The sequence below is a fragment of the Macaca mulatta genome, chromosome 13, assembly GCF_049350105.2.
Source record: "Macaca mulatta isolate MMU2019108-1 chromosome 13, T2T-MMU8v2.0, whole genome shotgun sequence".
Taxonomy (NCBI): domain Eukaryota; kingdom Metazoa; phylum Chordata; class Mammalia; order Primates; family Cercopithecidae; genus Macaca; species Macaca mulatta.
Window position 1 is genome coordinate 6,184,241 of NC_133418.1, and position 23,178 is coordinate 6,207,418.

The 23,178-nt window shown below is 38.2% G+C and overlaps 2 protein-coding genes across 7 annotated transcripts in view; one reads left to right on the plus strand and one right to left on the minus strand.

Annotated features, from left to right (window-relative positions):
- Positions 1–5,902, minus strand: part of LOC144333672 (uncharacterized) — a 111,565-nt gene extending 105,663 nt beyond the window's left edge. Inside the window, exon 1 of the mRNA XM_077958831.1 lies at positions 2,982–5,902. Within this exon, the coding sequence (XP_077814957.1) occupies positions 2,982–3,444 (463 nt within the window). The 5' untranslated portion in view covers positions 3,445–5,902. The remainder of the gene's footprint in view (positions 1–2,981) is intronic.
- Positions 2,847–23,178, plus strand: part of VWA3B (von Willebrand factor A domain containing 3B) — a 270,056-nt gene continuing 249,724 nt past the window's right edge. For all 6 annotated transcript variants that reach the window (XR_013402590.1, XR_013402591.1, XR_013402592.1 and 3 more), the window contains exons 1-2: positions 2,847–3,074; positions 8,752–8,979. Coding sequence is in view for 3 of the 6 variants with exons in the window: in XM_015112923.3 (XP_014968409.3) it covers positions 8,784–8,979 (196 nt within the window). In the remaining 3 variants the exon portion in view is untranslated. The remainder of the gene's footprint in view (positions 3,075–8,751; positions 8,980–23,178) is intronic.

Here is a 23,178-nt window from a genome sequence, read left to right on the forward strand (position 1 = left end):
GAAATAGCTTAATATTCTGCCTCGGTTTACTTATCTAGAAAATGGAGATAATAATGTCTCCCTCAAGGAGCTTTCTAAGTATTAAATGATGTAATATATTTAAAGTGGTTAGAATATGATCTGACATTCTATGCATTCTAGCTATGATTAAGTGTTAATTCAGTCTGGTAAAAGTGAACATAATCTTTGCCAAGGGTAAAAAAAAAGCTCTGATCCTCATCAAAGATGTTAGATTGAGAGCCACGAGCCTGCATTCACTCTCCCAAATAATGAATGCTGAACTCAAGAACATCACAGCATAGAGAAACCTCTGTTTGATCTCTAAATCCCCCCGTCCCCACCCACCTCTCCCAAGGCTGCCCCTGATGGCCAAAACTCCCTTCACCACAAGAACTAACAAAGGTTCAGCAGGAACTGCTTCGTGATTTAGATGCCTCACTCTCAATTCCTCCTTCCTCTTCAGAGGGAGTGCCTCTGTTTGAATTCCAGCTCTGGTTCTTTCTCACACATATATACAAGGAGTTAACATTCTCCGTTTCCTCTGGTTCCAGTTTTTGCAGTGGGCTTAGGAAAACTGCTTTTCATCCCTTCATTTTCTTTATCACCCTCCCTCCCCCACCAAACATTCTGATCATGGCCATAAGCTCAAGCAGTGGCAGTGACAGACTTGTATAAAGAAAAGGAAAACCCATTTAACCTGAAAAGTAAACAGCACAAAGGTCAAATACTAACGAAAGGCTTGTCAAAGGCTAGTACATGGTTGCCAAAAGTGTGGTACTGGCAAGCGATGCTTTGAGACTGTACAGGTAGAGAGAAGTCATTAGGGCTGCAGCATCCATGGGAAGGCTTTGGGGAGAGAGAGAAGAGCTAGAGCTGACCCTGAAGGGACGGTGGTTCCCAGACTGTGGCAATCTGGGTGGCCCGAGTAAAGGCATCTGTGCTCAGAGACAGGGACCAGGCGGTTCTCTCTGGGACGGGGGTTTGTGTTGGAGACAATGAGCAAAAAGTCTAAAAGTACATCTGAGCCCTGAATGGTAAAGTTCAGAGGTTTGACAACAAGGATGGCAGTGATTTGATCAATGTCAATTACTGAGGTTTAAGGAAAGATCCAAATTATCTGTAAAAATGTAAATTCAAAACAAATTTGTCAAAAGTTCAGTATAACAGTGTATCACCACTGTGCTAAAGGTTTTCTTATTTCAAATAACTCAACAAACAAAAATGAGGCAAACCATTCTGTAACTAGCTAAACTGAAGTCCGTATCAACTATGTAATGCTTCAAAAGGACCTTAAACTTCTACTCACTTATCATTCTACAATTCAAGTAAGTAATGTTTCACATTTTCATCAGAATGTATGCTTATAGGCACATAAACATGAAAGACAGGGACAGATCATCTTGATGACTTGCATGTATGTGGCAAGTGTCCTAGGGAAAGGAGCAGGCATGGGGTGAAGGTGGAACAGGAGTGCCTGGCATGACCATGTGAGGCAGGGCATTTGGCTGTGTGTTGCTGTGTGCTCTGTCTCACCCCCGTGATCCAAGAATATTAGTGTGGCAGGGTGTGGACAGCAAGGATTAATGGGTCATTGGCAAACTTGGGCGAGGCTGGGGTTCCACTCCCTTCTGAACAGTCTTTAGTACTATCAACCTTTTGCTTGTTTTTTGGTGATGTGGATGGCAGGTTTCATTTGCAGGGCCAAACATATATAATCTAATAACTGTCAGGAATGATTCGTGATATGGAATCAAATCTTTCAGTATTTTGTAAATGATAGAGGCATTAAAAGAATGCAGGAGAAATAAATCCCTGTGGATGAAGCAGACTTTTCTCTTGGGGACGGAATTACTCAGTTCTAACATTAACTATGTTTTACTAGATCTTTGACTGAAAAACCTGCAAATGATCTGGCCAGTTCTTCAATTTTAAAATCCAAAATCGTTTACTATCCCAATAACCTAAAAACAATACTTACTGTGGGGTCTTTTATTACGATTTTAAAGATACTTTTCATAAGCACAATTTTATTTCCTAGTGACTGGAAAAATAGGAATATATTTAGAGCCTTTTGCTTAGTTGATAAGGTAACACCGAAACAAAGGTTAAAAACAAAGCTGAATGGAGAAAATAATGCCTCTAGGAATATTCATGTCAAACAGGTAAGAATGTTCTGGGCAACCGAGCCCCTGCCTCCACAATCTCAAAATCGCAGCTCCCTGTCCCTCCTGTCTGTCTACAAGGAACTGCCCCACCTCTTTTAAAGCTTCTTTCTCTGAACTGTGCAAGGAAGAGAGCATCGCCTCACAGTGCTGAGGTGAAAATTAAAACTACGCAGGGGTCAGTTCTCTGCACACTGAAAAGTATGAACAGAAGTTCGTCTGTAGCGTTTCCCGCAGTCTTCTCGCCTCTCCTTGGCGTCTGGCGCCTTCCTCCCCCATCTGCTCGCACCCTAGCTTTCCACCCCAGCTCATCAGTGTATTTGTTTGTTCATTCATTCATTCATATTCTCCGCTGTTGTTAATTTTCCCACTGACAGTAGGCGCAGGGGGCAACGCCATCCGCCCTGTCCCTCTAGCGTGGCCTCTGCCTGGGAGTCTGGGGTGGAGGTCGGCCCGGCCCGGCCCGGGTGGTTCCGCACCCCCGGCTTTCCGCACCTGGATCGCGGACGGCCTGGGCGCCCCGCCCCCTTGGCCCCACGCCCCAACCCTCGCCCCGCCCCCTTGGCCCCACGCCCCAGCCCGCGCCCCGCCCCCTTGACCCCACGTGCCCAGCCCACGCCCCAGTGAGGGCGCGCTCTGTAGGCGGGGCCGGCTCAGGGAGCCGCGCTGTGATTGGCCGTGTCCAGGAGACGCCGTCGTCAACAGACCGCGCTCGGAAGCCGAGGCGCAGGTCACGGAGACCTAGAACAGCCGAAGTCCTTCGCGCCGGCGCGCAGCCGTAGCTCGCAGGAATCGCTGCCTCAGCAACGGGATGCTTACCTCGTCCGCCCGCTCGGGTCAGGCGGGCCCGGGAGGATGGGAGGGTGACTGCTGAGCGGGAGCCGCCTCGTCTTCCCCCCGACGTGTTGCCTAGTAAGTGTGGGAGCGATCCCTGCCGCGCCAGGGCCGCCCAGGTGCCGAGCCTTCCCACGAGCCGCCTGGGGAGGTCTTGGAAAAATGCCGTTTCCGAGCTGGACCACACGCCCACTTTACAGATGCGGAAACGGTACCAGGAAAGCTCGGTGACTTGGCCTGGCCCACTTAATCGTCCGCTATCCGGGGCAAGCCGAGGGTCAAGGTACCGGCCCCTCCTACTCTCACCCGAGCCCACGGCCAGCCGCTCTGCGGGGGAAGCGGCTTTCCTAGTTTCTGTCTCTGCCCTAGGCCAGCAATGCAAGGGGATGAAATCCACCTGGGCTTTGAAGCGAACACAGGAACCAGAAGAAACACATTTGCTGTACATGATGATAAATATGTATAGTCTAAAAGCCAAAGCAATCTGCTTGCAATAAAGCTCCCCACACCTTTCTGTCCTGGAAAGGCCTCTGGCTCCCGCCCATTCCACACTTACACGGTTTCACAATCATATCACTTTCTTTCACCCTCCTTACAAGGGATAAGACTTAAGAAGTAGATTTAGTTTCCATTTGGTAGAGCTTTTCCTTTCGTTTTCTTGGAAACTCTCTGTTTCTTCTCAGCAATGACCTTCCCCCTAAAGCACTCCAATTATTCTCAGATTTTGTCTTGACTGTTTTCTCAACCGTGGGACAGTCCGTTTCAATATCCTTGTCTCTGTCCACATTATTTGAACCAATGATCACGGCCAAGCCTTGTCCCTTAAGGGCAGAAAAAATGGGGGGAGGTTTCAGGGTTTCTGGGGAACAGTTGCATCAGGATCCATCATGAGGCTTCGTCCCAGTTTCCTTTCTTCCTGGAACACTCATCGTTCACAAATTCACCTAAATCACAAGATACATGTCCACCTAGCCCAGACTTCTTTTTCAGAAACTAACAGGCGTATAGGAAATTTGGGGTGTTGATAATAAAGTAGCTAGAAGCTTACTGAATGTCTCAACTGGATGAATGGACTCTAAACCCTGCACCGTCCCTGAACCTCTGAGCACGTAGGACCTTTTCTCTGAGGGCATGCCGACTTCACAAGACTGTCGCCCAGGGCAGCCCAAGAGCATCCGCTTCCGGGAGCTGGGGCCCTTGGACTGCTGCCAGCTTAACCTTTCTATTTTCCCCAAAGCTTTGCCTGCCCACACCTTCAGTTCAGACTTTCACTTCCTTGTTTTTCCTTTTACACTTCCTCCTTCTTCTAAGGAAATACTTTCCTATCCAAACTCTATGTATGGTTCTTGGGATGGCCTCTAAAACTTAGGGCAATGCTTAAGTCCGGTATGTTGTTTCCGACTTCTGGGTGGTTCCTCGGTTCCCCAATTTATAATAACCTTAGCTGAGGAAACTCTGAATAATAGTAAATAAATAAATACCAGAGTTTTATCCAGAAAATAATATAAAGGGGATCCCTTTATATTTTTTTGAGACGGGGTCTCATTCTGTCGCCCAGACTGGAGCGCAATCTCGGCTCACTGAAACCTCTGCCCCCTGGGTTCAAGCAATTCTCCTGCCTCAGCCTCCCTAGTAGCTGGGATTACAGACATGTGTTACCACGCCCGGCTAATTTTTGTGTTTTTAGTAGAGACAGGGTTTCACCATGGTGGCCAGGCTGGTCTCAAACTCCTGACCTCAGGTGATCCGCCCGCCTCAGCCTCCCAAAGTGCCAAGGGGGCACTTTGGCACTTTAAGGGGGGATTACAGGCGTGAGCTACCGTGCCCGGCCAATATATCCCTTTTTTAAAAGAGCTGTTTCCTGATATTAGCCTTGTTAACACTGTGGATATTTGCCTTCTTTGAACAAAATCAGGATTCTCTCAGTAGCTCTGAGTTAATCAGTTTTATTTATTTCTGAGTGATCACTTTTATTCATCTCAACTCTCACACAAAGTGCCTGCTGCGTATGAGGCCCTGTGCTGAGAATCTTCCTGTAGTTTGTCTCCGTAGTCACTGAACTGTCTTTAAGTCTAGTGAGGACAAGCCTGAAGTGCCCGAGACCTTAGTGATGAAGTACCATAGCAAAAGTTAGGGTTTTCCCAGGGAGCGGCTGCGGAAGGTTGCGAAGGGGTTCCGGCGAGGCTCAATGGCAGAGGCAGCATTTGAAATGAGCCTTGCAGCTTAAGATTCCGCATAGGAGAACCGTCTGAGACCAGCTTGAAGGTGGGAAAGCAGGCGGGCTAGCGGGGGTGGGGTGGGGAGAAGGGACTACTTTGTTAGGTCCCGGCTCCCAGCAGGCTTCCTTGCTCTGACAGAACAGTTCCTATCCCACTTGAGTGGAGCGATTCTTTCTGTTGGGAGATGCCTTTTCTCCCTTTCCCCCTTTCCTTCCTTGTTCCCCCCCCCCCAGACAATACAAATATTCCATTTGTATTTCAGATAATACAAATATTCTCAGGCTACAAAACCCTGGAGGTAAGATCTGAATCAGACTGAACCGTACTGGTTCTCAGATCCAGTAGGGCCAATTACACTTTTTTAAAAAATTAATTTTTTAAAAAGTCGTATGAGTGCGAAAGGGACTGGGGCGTGCACCTTAGCTATGCTGGAGAATTTTTGATTGCCCTTTTTTTGGGATCAAAAACATGTCCCTTTAGCTTAAAAACACAGCTGTGACTATTCTGAACTCCTCTTTAAGGTTCCAAAATCCCCCTTACAAAATCTTATTAGGGCAGTTTATGTAAACGTGCTCCCTTTTAAGCTTAGTACTCCCTTCAGCAAGAATATTGTAGGAGATGGGTGTGTTTCAGGGAAGAGAAAAATTAACTGGAAATGACGAAATAGTAAAAAAAAAAAAAAAAAAAAAAAAATTCTTCTGAGCTTCCCTTTCTTGTTTCTTGGAACAACTGACCAAATGTAAAAGATTTTCAGCTCCAGTCTTTGTGGACAGATCCTGAAAAGAAAGTTGAAGCATATTAGTCTGCCCTTGTTTTCATGTTCTATGAGTCTAAACTTTCTAGCTCAACAGGATTGGAGACGTGGAGATAAAAAGTGCTTGGGATGAAAGTGGTTCTCATGAAACAAAATACAATAACTAAAGAACCATGACTTGTATTTGCACATAGCTGTTTCAAATATATAAAGTGCTTATCCACCCATAACTTATACATCAGCACAGTTGTTCCTTGAGTAGCCCTGGGAGTTAGAGTGAGCAGGTGGTATTACTATCCTAGAGACGTGGAATCACCTTAAAGTGGCAGAATGGGCTTATACTGAGTTTTGATTCTAAACTTTTCCACTCCTACGTGATACTCTCCAAGTAATATTGTAACATTCTCATCAAATCGAGCCTTTGTAGAAAGAAGGCTAGATCTTCACCAATAATAATAATTTGTATACCTTTGCAACTCAGCTTATGTGAACAATACAAATTCACATAAACCTTGAAATGGAAATTATTATCTTTATTTTTTTAAGACAAGTTCTTGCTCTGTTATCCAGGCTGGAGTGCAGTGGTGCAATTAGAGCTCACTGCAACCTCGAACTCCTGGGCTCAAGCAATCCTCTTGCTTCAGCGTCTCAAGTAGCTGGGACTACAGGCATGCACCACCGTGCCTGACTAATTAAAGAAAACATTAATAGAGATGAGTTCTCCACTATGTTAATCAGGGTAGTCTCCAACTCCTGAGCTCAAGTGATCTTCTCAACGTGCTGGGATTACCAGTATGAGCCACTGCACCCAGCCTCATTACCTTTAAAAGCTTGAGAGTGATAAGCCAAGAAGCTTATAGAGTCTGAGCTGTGAGAACAAGGATTCGCATTCCGACAAGGACCTGGGGCCCTAGTAGAATACAGTCCTACTGGAATGCAGATTGCCTTGTCCCATAGAACCTGGCTGGAGGAGGTTAATTGTAAAGAGAGCAGAGTGGTTAAGAAATGGCTTTGACTCCTGCTTTTCTCATTTACTGGCTGTGGCAGAACCTGTGAGCAAGTTCTTTAAATTCTTGAAGCTTCCCATTCCTCAAATATAAGTGGCGTGGTAATAATGAGTAACTGATACGGTGATGAAGAAGCTGTGAGCTAGCGCATATAAAAGGACCAACAAATGGAAGTTGTTGCCTTGCTTCTATTACACTAAAGATCACAGCACACAGATCCTGGAGCTGAATGGCCTGGTTTAGAATCTTAACTCCACCCCTTACCAGTTGTAAGATTGTGGACAAGTTAATTAACTCCTCTCTGTCTTGGTTTCCTCAACTGTAAAATGAAAATAAGAATAGTACCTACCTCATAAGGTTATTATAAGGATTAAATGTAAATTACACATAACATGATGTTAAATAAGTACTTGCTAATGATAGTACTTCTCACTTCTTTTTATAAAGCGTCCCTGACTTGGTCCAGCTGATTTTTGTGTTTGAATTTCCATGTCATGACAGTGAAACTTTTCGGAAATACAGTTAAAGTTTTAGAAATAGGGAAAGAACATACTTTCATTGTTAAAAAGTCTTACAATTCAGGGTATCAGTTTACAAGCATTGCGAATTCTGGATACGGAAGTAAGCAGAACTTTCTACACTTTCTCCAGGTCACCAGGCCCTGCCCACTTGTGGTGAGTGGGTTAAGACTGCCTTATAGTTTGGCCCCATCCTTTCCTCTTGCCTACACTAGCTATATTTAGGCAGATCTAGGTGAGTTTAGTATGTTGCATATGGCCTTGGGTCCAGCTGATCCCAGAACAGATGGCTACATGGGCCAGAATGCTTAAGTCCAATTGTAGAGCAAAGCCCCAGACAATAAAACATCCAGAAAGTGGATACATGTATTCCAGCTGGGCTGAGCTGTGGTCTGGTTCCCAACCGCCACCAGCTCCCAATTAGCCACTACACCTGTTCGACAGGTAAAAACCTGTCAGGGTTTTATCCTTCTCATCCTCGTTGGGAGCAAAATGTCAGGTGTGATTATAACTGCAATACAGATGTGTAGTGAAGGTTCTGGGGCTAGTATTTATTTTTTTCCAAAATGGAAGAGCTTTGCAGTTTTCTGATTGTAAAAGTAAATTCCTGCTGGGCTCAGTGGTTCACTCCTGTAATCCCAACACTTTGGGAGGCTGAGGCGGGCAGATCACAAAGTCAGGAATTCAAGACCAGCCTGACCAACATGGTGAAACCCCATTTCTACTAAAAATACAAAAATTAGCTGGGCATGGTGGCGTGCACCTGTAATCCCAGCTACTCAGGAGGCTGAGGCAGGGCAATCGCTTGAACCTGGGAGGCGGAGGTTGCAGTGAGCCTAGATTGTGCTATTGCACTCCAGCCTGGGCAACAGAGCGAGACTCCTTCTGAAAAAAAAAAAAAAAAAAAAGTAAACCCCATTTTAGAAATATTCAAATAATGCAAAAATTTCAACAATATAGAAAAGGCAAAAACCACACATACTACCACCACACAAAGAGAACTACTTTAAACCTGTTACGGTATATCTTTCTAGGTGTTTTTGTGGATATATATACATTTGAATATTGAACTTTATGGATACCTCTTACCAATTCATGTGAGTATCCTCTTTTCTACCAAATATACATGTGTAATTTTAATTGATAAATAGCATTCCACTTCATGAGTGTACTATAATCTATGTTAAGCCAATCCCCTGTTGGCGTTAGATTATTTCCAAGTTTTCAGGAAGTCTGAGTTTACAATTGCCCTTACAGGAGTTTGCTGTGACTTAGATCTTGATTCAGAGATGGAGAAATCAGGCTCATCTTCTACCATCTCTGAGCAGCAGCTGCAGAGGCAAGAGGGATGGAGTAACACCAAAACGGACTTGGCTGAGCAGAGTCTCATTTCATCTGAGAGATGGCTTCAACTGTATGGGCTTAAGAGCAACAAATTGACCTTGAAACAGATTTTGTCACAGATCGGATTCCCACACTGTGAAGGTACAGTACTCACAAACAACCAGCATGCTGCCATTTAGCCTTTGAGGTGGCTGCATCAGCTCTGAAGGCCCCTCAAAAACCACAGGTCTCTGAGCTTGCTTTGATCTTACATCCGTATTAGTAGAAAATACTTGCACGTGTGCCCCCAATATATGTGTATTAAGTAGACGTACGACTGTCCATCCATGTTTTAAAGAATGCTTAATTTCATCCTTTTTATTTTTTACTTTTTAAATTGACAGATATAACTGTATGTATTTATCATGTACAACACGATGTTTTGAAGAATATATACATCATGAATGGCTGTATCTAGCTAAGTAACAAATGCATTGCCTCATATAGTCTTTTTTGTGGCAAGAACACTTACCCACTCTTTCTGTGTTTTTCAGGAATGCAGTCCATCATCATTAACTATGATCACCATACTGTACAATAGATCTCTTGACTAGATGTCCTAATTGTAATGGGATATCCTTTGACTAACATCTTCCTGATTCCCACTGCCACAACCACCCCAGCCTCTGATAAGCATCATTCTACTTGCTACTTCTATGAGATAAATTTTTTAAAATTCCACATGAGTGAGGTTATGTGGTATTTGTCTTTCTGTGCCTTGGTTATTTTGTTTAACATAATGCCCTCGAGGTTCATTCATGTAGCAAATGACAGGATTTCTTTCCTTTTTATGGCTGAATAGTATTTAATTGTGTGTATACACTATGTTTTCTTTATCCAGTCATCTATTGATGGATACTTAGGTTGGTCTCGTATCTTGGCTGTTGTGAATAGTGCTGCACTAAACAAGAGAGTGCAGATATCTCTTTGACTTACTGATTTTATTTCCTTTGGATATATATCCAGTAGTAGAATTGCTGGATCATATAGTAGTTCTATTTTTAGTGGTTTGAGGAAACTCCATACTGCTTTCCATAATAGCTATACTAATTTACATTCCCATCAACAGGGTGTATGGGTATCCTTTTCTCCATATCCTTGCCAACACTTATTTTTTGATATTAGCCATTCTAACAGGAGTGAAATGATAGCTCATCGTGGTTTTGATTTGCATTTCCCTGATAATTAGTAATAGTGAGCATTTTTTCATATAACTGTTCTCCATTTGTATGTTTTCTTTTGAGAAATGTCTATTCAGGACTTTTGCCCATTTAAAAACCAAGTTTTGTTTTAATATTTAAGTTCCTTTAATATTTTGGATATTAATCCCTTTTCAGATGTATAGTTTGCAAATATTTTCCCCCATTCTGTAGGTTGTCTCTTTACTCTGTTGATTTTTTTTCCTTTCCTTTAGAGAAACTTTTTAGTTTGATGTAATCTCATTTGTTTGTTTTTGCTTTTGTTGCCTGTGCTTTCGAGGTCATATCCAAAAAATCATTGCTCAGATCAGTGTCATGGATCTTTTCCCTTTTTCTTCCAGTAGTTTCATATTTTCAGGTCCTACAATTAAGGCTGTAATTCATTTTGAGTTGATTTTTGTATTTGGTGGTGATAAGGGTCTAATTTTATTATTCTGCCTGTGGCTATACAGTTTTCTCAATACTTTTTATTGAAGAGATTGTCCTTTCCCCATTGTGTGTTCTTGGCACCCTTGTCAAAAATCAATTGACTGTACATATGTGGATTTATTTTTTGGCTCTCTATTCTATTCCATTGATCTATGTGTCTGTTTTTATGCCAGTATCATGCTGTTTTGATTAGTATAGTTTTGTAGTATATTTTTAAGCCAGATAGTGTGATGCCTCCAGGTGTGTTCTTTTTGCTGAAGATTGCTTTGGGTATTCTGGCTTTCTTTGTGGTTCTATACAAATTTAAGGATTGTTTTTTCTATTTCTGTGAAGAATGTCATTGGTATTTTGATAGGGGTTACACTAAATCCATAGAGCACTTTGGGTAGTGTGGACATTTTTACAGTATTTATCTTTCCAATCCATGAACATGGAATATCTTTAAATTTGTGTCTTTTTCAATTTCTTTAATCTATGTTTATAGTTCTCCTTGTAGATATAGTCCACCTCCTTAAATTTATTCCTAAGTACTTTATTTATTTGTTTTTGATAACTATTGTAGATGGAATGGTTTCCTTTTTGTCTTTTTTGGATAGTTTGCTGTTAGTATGTATATAACTGCTGATTTTTGTTGTTAATTTTGTAGTCTACAACTTTACTAATTTGTTAATTAATTCTAATTTTTAGTGGAGTCTTTAGGGTTTTCTCTGTATAAGACTGTGTCATTTGCAAATAGGGACAATTTAATTGTCTTTCTTTCCAATTTAGATGCTTTTAATTTTTTTCTGTTGCCTGATTGCCTTGGCTATAACTTCTAGTACTGTGGTGAATAAAAGTGGTGAAAGTGGGCATCCTTTTCTTCTTCCAGATGTTAGAGGAAAAACCTTTCAATTTTCCTGCCATTCAGTATGTTAGCTGTGGGTTTGTCGTATATGGCCTTTACTGTGTTGAGGCACATTTCTTCTATACATAATTTGTTGAGAGTTTTTATTATGAAGACATGTTGAGTTTTGTCAAATGCTCATTCTGCATCTATTGAAATGATTATATAGTTTTTTTGTCCTTCATTCTGTTAATATGATGTATCACATTTACTGATTTGCATATGTTGAACCATCCTTGCATTTCTGGGATGAATCCCACTTGGTAATGGTGAATGATCTTTTTAATGTGCTATTAAATTTGGTTTGCTAATATTCTGCTGAGCATTTTTGCATCTATGTTCATCCGGGGTATTGGTCCGTAAGTTTTACTCTTTCGTTATGACCTTGCATGGTTTTGGCATCAGGGTAATGCTGCCTCAGAGACTGGATTTGGAAATACTCTCTCCTCTTCAATTTTTTGGGAAGAGTTTGAGAAGAATTGATATTAGTTATTCTTTAAATGTTTGGTGGAATTCAGCAGTGAAGCCATTCAGTTGTGAGCTTTTCTTTGCTGGAAGAGTTTTTTTTTTTTTTTTTGACATGGAGTCTCACTCTGTTGCCCAGGCCAGAGTGCAGTGGCATGATTTTGGCTCACTGCAACCTCTGCCTCCTGGGTTCAAGTGATTCTTTTGCTTCACCCTCCAGAGTAGCTGAGATTACAGGCACGTGCCACCATGCCTGGCTAATTTTTGTATTTTTAGTAGAGATGGGGTTTCACCATGTTGACCAGGCTGGTCTCAAACTCTTGACCTCAGGTGATCCACCTGCCTTGGCCTCCCAAAGTGCAGGCGTGAGCCACTGCACCCAGCCAGGAGATTTTTTATTACTGATTCCATCTCCTTACTCATTATTGGTTTGTTAAGATTTTAGGTTTCTTTATAATTCAATCTTGGTAGAATGTATGTGTCTAGGAATTTATTCATTTCTTTTACGTTAACTAATTTGTTCATGTATAATGGTTCACAGTAGTCTCTTACAATCCTTTGTATTTCTGTGGCATCAGTTGTAATTTTTCCTTTTTTACCTCTGATTTTATTTGAGTCTTTGCTCTTTTTTTCTTAGTGTAGCTCTATGTTTGTCTATTTTGTTTATCTTTTCAAGAGACTAGCTCTTTGTTTTCATTGATACTTTTATGTATTTGTATTCTCTATTTCTGCTCTGCTCTCTATTATTTTCTCCCTTCTACTTGTTTAAGTTGTTTGGTTTTGTATTTCTGCTTCCTTGAGGTGCAACATTAGATTGTTTATTTGAGATATATATTTTTTGAGGTAGGTGTTTATTGCTATAAACTTTCCTCTTAGACTGCTTTTGCTGTACCCATAGGTTTTGTTATGTTGTGTTTCCATTTTCATTTGTCTCAAGAAATGTTTTAATTTAATTAAATTAATAAATTTTTTTACTTCAATAGATTTTGTAGTTCAAGTGGCTTTTGGTTATATGGATGAATTGTGTAGTGGTGAAGTCTGAGATTTCAGTGCACCTGTAACCCAAGCAGTGCACATTGGACCCAATATTTAGTTTTTTATTCCTCACCCCATCCTCCCCACTTCTGAGCCTCCAAATGCCATTATACCACTATCTTTGTATACCTTTGTATACCCATAGCTTAGATCTCACTTATAAGTAGAACATATGGTATTTGGTTTTCCATTCCTGAGTTGCTTCACTTAGAATAATGGCCCGCAGCTCCATCCAAGTTGCTGCAATACATTATTTCATTCTTTTATATGCCTGAGTAATATTCTATGGTGAGTATATACCACATTTTCTTCTACCACATTATCCCTCATTGATTGATGGGCACTTAGATTGGCTGTATATCTTTGCAATTGTGAATTATGCTGTGAGAAACATACATATGCAGTTGTCCTTTTAAGATAATGACTTATTTTCCTTTTGGTAGATACTCAGTAATTCAGTAGTAGGATTGCTGGATAAAATGATATGTCTACATTTAGTTCTTTAAGAAATCTCCATACTGTTTTCCATAGAGGGTGTACTAATTTGCGTTCCTATATATAAGCATTCTTTTTTTCTTTTTTTAACCACATCCATGCCAACATCTATTGTTTTTTGGCTTTCTATTAATGGCCATTCTGGCTGGGGTAAGGTGGTGTATCATCCTGATTTTAATTTGCATTTCCCCAATGATTAGTGATGTTGAACATTTTTCATATGTTTGTTGGCCATTTGTATATCTTCTTTTGGAAATGTCTATTCATGTCATTTGCCCACGAAATATTTTAATTTATCTTTTAATTTATTCGCAGACCCATTGGTTGTTCAGGTGCATGTTGTTTAGTTTCAGTGTATTTGTTAATTTTCCGAAGTTCCTCCTGGTGCTGATTTCCAGTTTTATACCATTGTGGTCTGAAAAGATACTTGGTATGATTTCAGTCTTCTGAAATTTGGTAAGACTTGTTTTGTGACCTAACATATGAGCTATCCTACATAATATTATGTGTGCAGTTGAGAAGAGTGTGTATTCTGCATCTGTTGGGTAGAATGTTCTGTGTATGTGTATTTGGTCTAGAGTTCAGTTTAAATCTAACATTTTCTGGTTGATTTTCTCTCTGGACAATCTGTCCATGTGAAAGGGGAATACTGAAGTCCCCTACTATTATCGTGCTATTATTGTATTGCAGTCTATCTCTTCCTTCAGATCTATTTATATTTTCTTAATTATTAATTAGATTGGATGCATATGTTTGAAATTTTTATACCCTGTTGGTGAATTGACCCCTTTATGATTATATAATAACCTTGTCTCCTTTTACAGTGTTTGACTTAAAATTTATTTTATCTGATATAAACATAGCTACCCCGTTCTCCTTTGGTTTCTATTTGTAAGGAATATCTGCTTCTGTCCTGTCATTTTCAGTCTATGTGTCCTTACAGGTTAAGTGAATCTCTTGTAGGCAGCATATAGGTGGATCTTGTTTTTTATACAGCCACTCTATGTATTTTGATTGAAAATTTAATCCTTGAACATAAGTTCAAGGTAATTATTGATAAGTAAGAACTTACTGCTGCCATTTTGTTAATTGTTTTCTAGCTGTTTAGTGGATCCTTTTTTCATTTCTTACTCTTTCTTAGTAGTAAGTGATTTTTCTCCAGTAGTATGTTTTAATTACTTGCTTTTTATTTTTAGTGTATCTATTATAGGTTTTTGCTTTGTGATTACCACAAGGCTTACAAAAACCATTTAATAGTTATAAGAAGTTATTTTAAGCTGATAACAAGTTAACTTTGATCACAAAAACCTTCTAAACTTTAACTCTATCCCTCAATTTTGAATTTTTGATATGATTTATATCTTTTTCCATTGCACGTCCCTTAACATATTATTTTAGTTATTAATAGTTTTGTCCTTTAACCTTTCTACTAATAAGTAATTTAAAAACCACCATTGCAGTATTAGAGCATTCTGAATTTGTCTACTTAGTGAGTTTTATACTTTTAGATGTTTTTGTGTTACTCATTAGTGTCCTTTTCTTTCAGCTTGAAGAATTCCCTTTAGCATTTCTTATAAGGCAGGTCTGGTAGTGATAAACTCCCTCGGCTTTTGTTTATCTGTGAAAGTCTTTATCTCTCCTTCATTTGGGAAGGACAGCTTTGGTGAGTACAGAATTCTTGATTGGCAGGGCTTTTTATTTTTTTCCTTGAGCTCTTTGAATGTTTGATTCTATTCTCCTCTGGTCTGTGAAATTTCTGCTGAGAAACTGGACATATTGGAACTTCCTTGCATGTTATTAGCTTCTTTTCTCTTCCTTCTTTCAGCTTTCTCTCTCTGTCTTTGATATTTGACAGTTTGATTATAATATCTTTTGGGGTAGTCTTATTTGGATTGAGTTGAAGGATTAGAGACCTTTGACCTTTCTGTAACCAGATATTTATATCTTTCTCCAGGTTTGGAAAGTTTGCTGCTATTATTTCTTTAATCTTTCTACCCCTTTATCATTCTCTACTCCCTCTTGAACATTTGCTCTTTTGATGCTATCCCGTAAGTCCCATAGCTTTCTTCATTCCCTCTCTTTCTTTTTTATTTTTTTCTGCTCTGTATATTTTCAAATTAACCTCTCTTCAAATTCCAGATTCTTTCTTTTGCTTGTTCAATTCAGCTGTTGATACTCTCTATTGCATTTTTCTTTGTGTTCAGTTATTTTTCAGCTCCCTGATTACTGTTTTGTTATTATCATGCCAGTCTCTCTGTTACATTTTTTATTCTGGTAACTTATGATTTTCCTCATTTTGTTGAATTGTTTCTCTGTATTTTCTTGAAGTTCATTGAGCTTCCTTAAAACAACTACTTTGAAAATGTTGTCGGGCCGTTCATACATCTCCATATTTGTAGGGTCAGTCACTAGCATGTTACTATATCCATTTGGTGATGTCATGTTTCCTGGATCGTTCTTGATCCTTGTGGTTGTATATCAATGTCTGCATTAAAGAAGTAAGAGCTTATTCTAGTCTTTGCTGTCTGGCTTTGTCTGGAAATATCCTTCACTAGTAAGCCTGTCCAGAGATTCTGGGCAAGTCATCTGGTGTGGTCCCTAAGCATTTGACCACTACAGACGTTGCAACACTAGGGGGTGTCGTAAGCCCAGGACCACCATGATGACTGGCACAGTGCTGGGTTGGAATCTTATGGCCACCAAGGCTGGCACAGCACTGGGCTAGATTCTTATAGCTGCTGTGGCTGATACAGTGTTGGGGCATACCCAAAGTCCATGGCCACTGAGGCTAGTGCCACACTGAGGCATGACTGAAGCCCATGGCATCTGAGGCCTGCCTGTCACTGTGGGTTTTTTTTAGCCCATGGCCACTGTCGTCAGCCAGTGGTGATATGGGCTAGAGCTTGCATCCATCTCACAGCAGCTATGGGTTCCTGTTTGGCACCAGGGTAGGTCTGGAGGCTTAGTCCACAAGTACCAGCCTGCAGTCAAGGGCCATGTGCATCTGCCTGCTGCTGGATTTTACTGTGTCAGGCCCTGTATTAGGGTCCAAGATAAAGTCCTATTCTTTCTTCCCTGTCTTTTGCCCAGGTAATGGTATTTTTCTGCATCGTGCTTCTTGGGGTACAGGTAGGGGTGATGCAGGTAAGGTAAAACTATCTTTTATACCCTCATATTGTGCTGTAACCAGGTACTGTGATCTGTCACCTGGTTTTCCTAGCTCTTGTGAAGGTATTTTTGTGTGTAGACAGTTGCTTAAATTGATGTTTTTGTAGGGGGCAATCACTGGAAAGTCCTATTTTGCCATCTTGCTCTGCCTTCATCTCTGTTCTTTCTTTTTTAAGAGTCAAAATAAAAAATAAATAGAAGTTATTTGTATTTACTGATACCCCAGCCAATGTCTTGTTCATCTCCTGGGATGTGCAAGTCCTTTTTGGAGGCCACTGATTAAAGCAATAGCTGTGTGAAGTTTCAGGGGAAATGTACTGTTTTCCTACTGTGACCTTTGTGTTATGGTCTGCTTTTTCCTAAATGCATTGGCAAGAATGTTGGTTCTTAGCTCCCAGTAGTGCTGCCCACCACAGAAAGCATGAAAATGTGTGAAGATATGTACAACATATTTATATATATACATATTTATATATATATTTATATATATATATATTTATATATATATATATTTTTTTTTTTGCGTGATGTATTGATGGGATGCTATTGAAATATAAGGCCTGGGAACCCAGAGTACTGAGTGTCTTACAATGTATGAGACAGCTCATTCAGCAGGAACTGCCCTGTCCAACATGTGAGTAACATTGTGCCTGAGGAATACTCCTTCAATCAGGGAAATTTCCATTACTAGGATTTTACTCAGTAATTCTGAATTAGTCAATTAATTAATTAAACAAATATTTATTGAGCAACCATTAATACCATTTTTTAAACCAGATTATTTACCAATTCCTTGCCAGCTTTGTTCCATTCTGGTACTAAGGAAGACCTAGGGGATGTGGTTGTTGTAGAATGATTTGGAGGCCCATTCAAATGTCAAGGCCTTGTTCTTCAGGGTTCAGCCTGTGCTTTTTACATATACGTCCTTTCACATGGGCTGCAGCCCTGTGCCATCTAAATATCTTTTGAGTAGGGTCTCCCAGAGTCAGGTCCTGTGGGATTCCCATATAAGGAAAAATACTAGAAGCAGTTTTATCTCTTATTTCAAATAAACCTAATTCAGTCATGAATGTTAGCAAAAATACCAATTTCTTACATTTTGTTAATAATTTTTTCATCTAAGTTCATGAGAGATATTGCTCTGTAACTTTCTTTTCTTGTAATGTCCTTGTCAGGTTTCAGCATCAAGATTATGCTGGATTCAAAATGATTTGGAAGTGTTCCTCCTCCTCTATGCTCTGATGGTATTTGTACATGATTGATATTTCTTCTTTAAATGTTTGATACAACTGACAAGTGAAATTTATCTGGGCCTAGTTTTGTTTGTGGGAAAAGATTAATAAAAATTCAACTTCTTTAATAAACAGAGGGCTAATCAGATATTCTGTTTCATAATGCCAATTTGGAAAATTGTGTTTTTCAAGGAATTTCCTCAACATTTTCTAATATGTACACACCAACAGTATTTTCGTCAACAGTATTTTCTAATATGTTGGCAAAGCATTGATCATAATATGCCCTTGATAGCCTTTTAATGCATGTAGGATCTGTAGTGATGTCACCTCTTGCATTCTTTTTTAATGCCTATAGGATTCTTTTTTAATACCTGTAGGATCTGTAGTGATGTTACCTCTTTCATTCCTGATATTGATAATTTGTGTTTCCTCTCATTTTTTTCTTGCTAAGTCTTGTTAGCAGTATATAATAACCTTTTCAAGGAAACAAATTTTTAGTTTGTTGGTTTTTAAAATTCTTTGTCTTTATTTCATTGGTATCTGATTTAATCATCATTATTTCTTTCTTTCTGCTTGCTTTGAGCTTGATTTGCATTCCTTTTTCCTGCTTTTAAATATATAAATTTAAGTAATTATTTTTAAACCTTTCTTCCCAATATAACCATTTAAAATTATAAGTATTCCTCTAAGCATTGTTTTAGATGAATGCCACAAATCTCAATCAGTAGTATTTTGCTATTAATATTATTGCTTTGAAGTTTTTCCCCTGTGATTTTTTTTCTTGAATACACTTTAAAAAATGTGTTGTTTAATTTCCAGTTATTTTAGGACTTTTAAAAGTACTTGTTTTTGTTGGATTTCTAATTTAATTACATTGAGGTCAGAGAATATAGTCTGTAGGATTTTGATCTTTTGAAATTTACTAAGATTTGTTTATGGCCAGAATCTATCTTGGCAATCATTGCATGCGCACTTGAAAAGAGTGTGCATTCCACAGTTGTTAGGTAGTATTTATAAATGTTAATTAGATCAAGATGGTTGAAAGTCTTGGGAGAAAAATTATATATATTTAGTCCTTTTTTTGTCTACTGGATTTGTTCATTTCTCCCTTAGTTCTGTAAGTTTTGTTTATGTATTTTGAAGTTCCAAATGCATACACATTTAGGATTGTTATGTTATTCTAAGGACTTGACAAATTTTAATAATTCTGATATGTCATATTTATCTCAGATAATTAGTCATTGTTTTGGTGTTTACTTTGATATTAATATAGCCACTGTAGCTTTCTTGTTCTTAAGTTTTACATGGTGTATGTGTTTATAATCTTTAATGATAAATATCTTTAGTTTATATATTAAAGATAGCTTCTCATAGACAGCATACAGTTGGAGTTTGTGTTTTTAAGGCAGTTGCATATGTCTTTTAATTAATTCAACCAATTAATTAAATCAATTAGTGTCTTTATCCATTTGTGTTGCTATAAAGGCATGCCTGAGGTTGGGTAATTTCTGAAGAAAAGAGGTTTATTTGGTTGATGGTTCTTCAGGTATACAAGAAGCATAGTACCAGCATCTGCATCTGGTGAGGGCCTCAGGAAGCTTCCACTCGTGAGAGAAGGCAAAGGAGAGCTGGTGTGTGCAGATCACATGTCAAGAGAGGAGGCAGAAGAGAGCGGAAGAGGGACCAGGCTTTTTTCAACAACCAGTTCTCATGAGAACTAAGAGTGAGAACTCGCTCATTCCCATGAGAATGTCACCAAGCCATTCATGAGGGATCTGTCCCCATGATCCAAACACTTCCCATTAGGCTTCACGTCCAACATTGGGGATCAAATTTCAATACTAGGTTTAGAGGTCAAATGTCCAAACTATAGCAACTAGTGTTTGATTCTATGCATTTAATGTAATGATTGATATATTTAAATGTAGGTCTACCATGTTACTATTTGCTTTCTATTTGTCCAGTCTTTTTCTTTCATCTGTGTTTCTCCTTTTGGCCTTCTTTGGTGCTAAATGAATATTTTTTAGTGTTTCATTTAATGCAATCTTTATTTTTCATTTAATTTGCTTTCCTTGTTACATCCTTAACTTGTTACAGTCTACTAAAAGTAGATTTCATATGACTTCATGTAAAATGTTAGAAGTTTTCAACAGTTATACCTCCCCTTACTCCTCACTCCTGTCCTTGGTGTTACTGTTTTAATCTAGTTTATTTCTACATATATTATAAATCTCACAATTCAGAGTCATAATTTTTGCTTTTAAAAGTCATCTGTTTTTTAAAGAAACTGAGAAGAAAAACTATACACTGCTAAGATCCACATGTTTACTGCTTACAATATTCTTCCTTCTTGTAGAATTTGAGGTTTCAACTGATGTTATTTCCTGAATAATTTCTTTTAAGCATTTCTTATAGTGGAGGTCTACTGGTGACAGCTTTTTTCAGTTTTCGTTTATCTGAAATTATCTTTATTTCACCTTCACATTTATTTATTTGCTCATTCATTCATTCATTCGTTTATCCATTTGTACATCCATACTTTATATTCTGAAGTAATTGTAAAGTGTAAAGATCTCATGTACCTTTCACCCAGTTTTCCCAATGGTCATATCTTGTAAAATAATAGTATAATATCAAAATGAGGAATTTGACACTTATACAATGTGTCTGCAAGTCTATATAATTTTATCACTTATGTAGATTTCTGTAACCACCACTACAATCGAGAGAGAACTGTTTATCACCACAAAGATCTTCCTATGTTACTCCCTCCTATGTTTTTTTCTAAATGTTTCATAATTTTACATTTAGGCTGTGATCTATTTTGAATTAGTTTCTGTATAAGGTTCATGTTTTTTTTGTAATCTCAGCACTTTGGGAGGCTGAGGTGGGAGGATTGCTTAAGCCCAGGGGATCGAGGCTGCAGTGAGCTATGATCACAGCACTTCACTCCAGCCTAGGTGATAGAGTGAGACTCTATCTCTTAAAACACACACACACACACACACACAAAAGCAAACGGTTCATTTTTTTTTTTTTACTATGGATGTTCAGTTGCTCTAGCGTATTTTACTTAAGTGACTATCCTTCCTACTTTGAATTGCTTTTGGATTTTTGTTAAAAGTTGGTTGTGCCTATACTTCCAGGTTCTCTATTTTGTTCTATTCATCTGTGTTTCTCTGTCAATATCACACAGATTACTATAACTACAGAATTTCTTGAAATTGGGCAGGGTGAGTCTCCTACTTTATTTATTTTTTTTCAAAATTGTTTTAGCTACTCTAGTTCATTTGCCTTTCCAAATAAATTTTAGAATAACTGTGTTCATGTCTACAAAAATATTGCTATGATATTGATAGGAGTTGCATTAAACCTGTATATTAATTAAAGGAGAATTGATATCTTTACTATGCTGACAAAAATGCTGAGTCTTTCAGTTCACAAATATGAAATATCTTTCCCTTTATTTACGTATTTTTAATTTCTTTCCTCAGCTGTCTTAAAATTTTCAGTATATGCGTCCTGCACATGTTTTGTTAGATTTATACCTAAGTATTTTATTTTTTTAGGAGTTGTAAATTGAATTGTATTTTAAATTTTGGTTTCCATATGTTCATTCCTAGTATATAGAAATATGACTGACTTTTGCATGTTAACCTTCTATCTTGTGATCTTGCCAAACTCACTTATTCCTTCTAACGGTATCTTGTGTGTGTGTGTGTCTTTTTTTTTTTTTTTGTAGATTCCAGAAGATTTCTAAGTAGACTATCATGTCATCTGCAAAGAGGAAAAGTCTTATTTCTTTCTGATCTATTTGTCTTGTGTTTTCTTTTCTTGCTCTGTTACGCTGGCTAGAACTTCCAGCACTATGTTGAATAGCAACGGTAAGAATGGATGTTCTTGCACTGAAAACTTTCAGTCATTCACCACTAAGTATGATGTTAACTATAGGTTTTCTATAGATTTTTAAAAATTACATTGTGGAAGATCCCTGATATTCCTAGTAATCTGAGGATTTTTGTTATTAATGGGGGGTGAATTTTGTCAATTTTTTTCTCCATCAATTGATAGCATCCTATGACATTTCTTTGTTAGCCTGTTACTTTAATGGATTATATTAATTTTTTTAATCCAGCCTTGCATCCCCAGAATAAACTAGAGCATGTTTTAGAAGTCTTTTTATATTATACATTGCAGAATTCAATTTGCAAATATTGTGTTACAAATTTTTGCATCTGTATTCTTGAAGAATGTTGGTCTGTGGTTTTCTCTTTTTTAAATAATGGTTTTGTCTGGTTTTGGTATGACAGTAAGACTAGCTTCATAAAATGAGTTGGGACGTATTCCTTCCTCTTCTATTCTCTAGAAGATGTTTTGTAGAATTACTATTTTTTGTTTTTCGTTGAAATAACAGGATACAGTGTAGAATTAATATTAATTATTCTTTAAATGTTTGGTAAAATTCTCCAGTGAACTCATTCAGGCCTGGAGATTCCTTTTTGAAGAAGTTTTAAGTCAAGAATTTAATTTTCTTGAATAGATATTGGACTAGTCAAATTATTTTATATTGTATGAGTTGTGGTAGTTTGTTTTCTAAGGATTTAATTGATTTCATCCAAGTTGTCTAATTTGTGAGGAGTTGTTTGTAGTATTCCCTTTTTATTCTTTTGATGTCTACTGCGTCTTTTGTGGTATTTCCTATTTTATTCTTGATATTTGTAATTTATACCTTCTCTCTTTTTATCTTTGTCAATCTTGCTAGAAGGTTGTCAATTTATTGATCTTTAAAAATTACCAGCTTTTTTGTTTGATTTTCTCTATTGTTTTTCTGTTTTCAATTTCATTGATTTCTACTTTGATCTTTATTATTTATTTCCTTTTGCTTGTTTGAGTTTATTTTGCTTTTCTTTTTTCTAGTTTCTTCAGTTGAAAGCTTCAATTATTGGTTTGAGATTTTATGTTTTCTTACATAAGCATTTAGTGCTGCAAATTTCCCTCCAGTCAGTGCTTTAGCAATGTCTCACAAATTTTTATATGTTGTATTATTATTTCCACTTAAAGTCTTTTATTTTTATCAAGATGTCCTCTTTGACTTATGGAATTTTTAGATGCATATTGTTTAGTTTCTAAATATTTGTAGATTTTCCTGTTATCTTTTTATTTATTTTTGATTTCTAGTTTGTTTCCATCTTGGACAGAGCACATACTTGTTTGGTTTCAGTTCTTGTGAATTTTTTAGGATGTTTTATAGCCAAATATGTGCTTTGTTTTGTACATGTTTCATGAATACTTGAAAAGAATGTGTATTCTGCTGTTGTTTTATAGAGCTTTCTATAAATGTCAGTTAGATCCTGTTCATTGATGGTATTGAGTATCCTTCCTGATTTTCTTC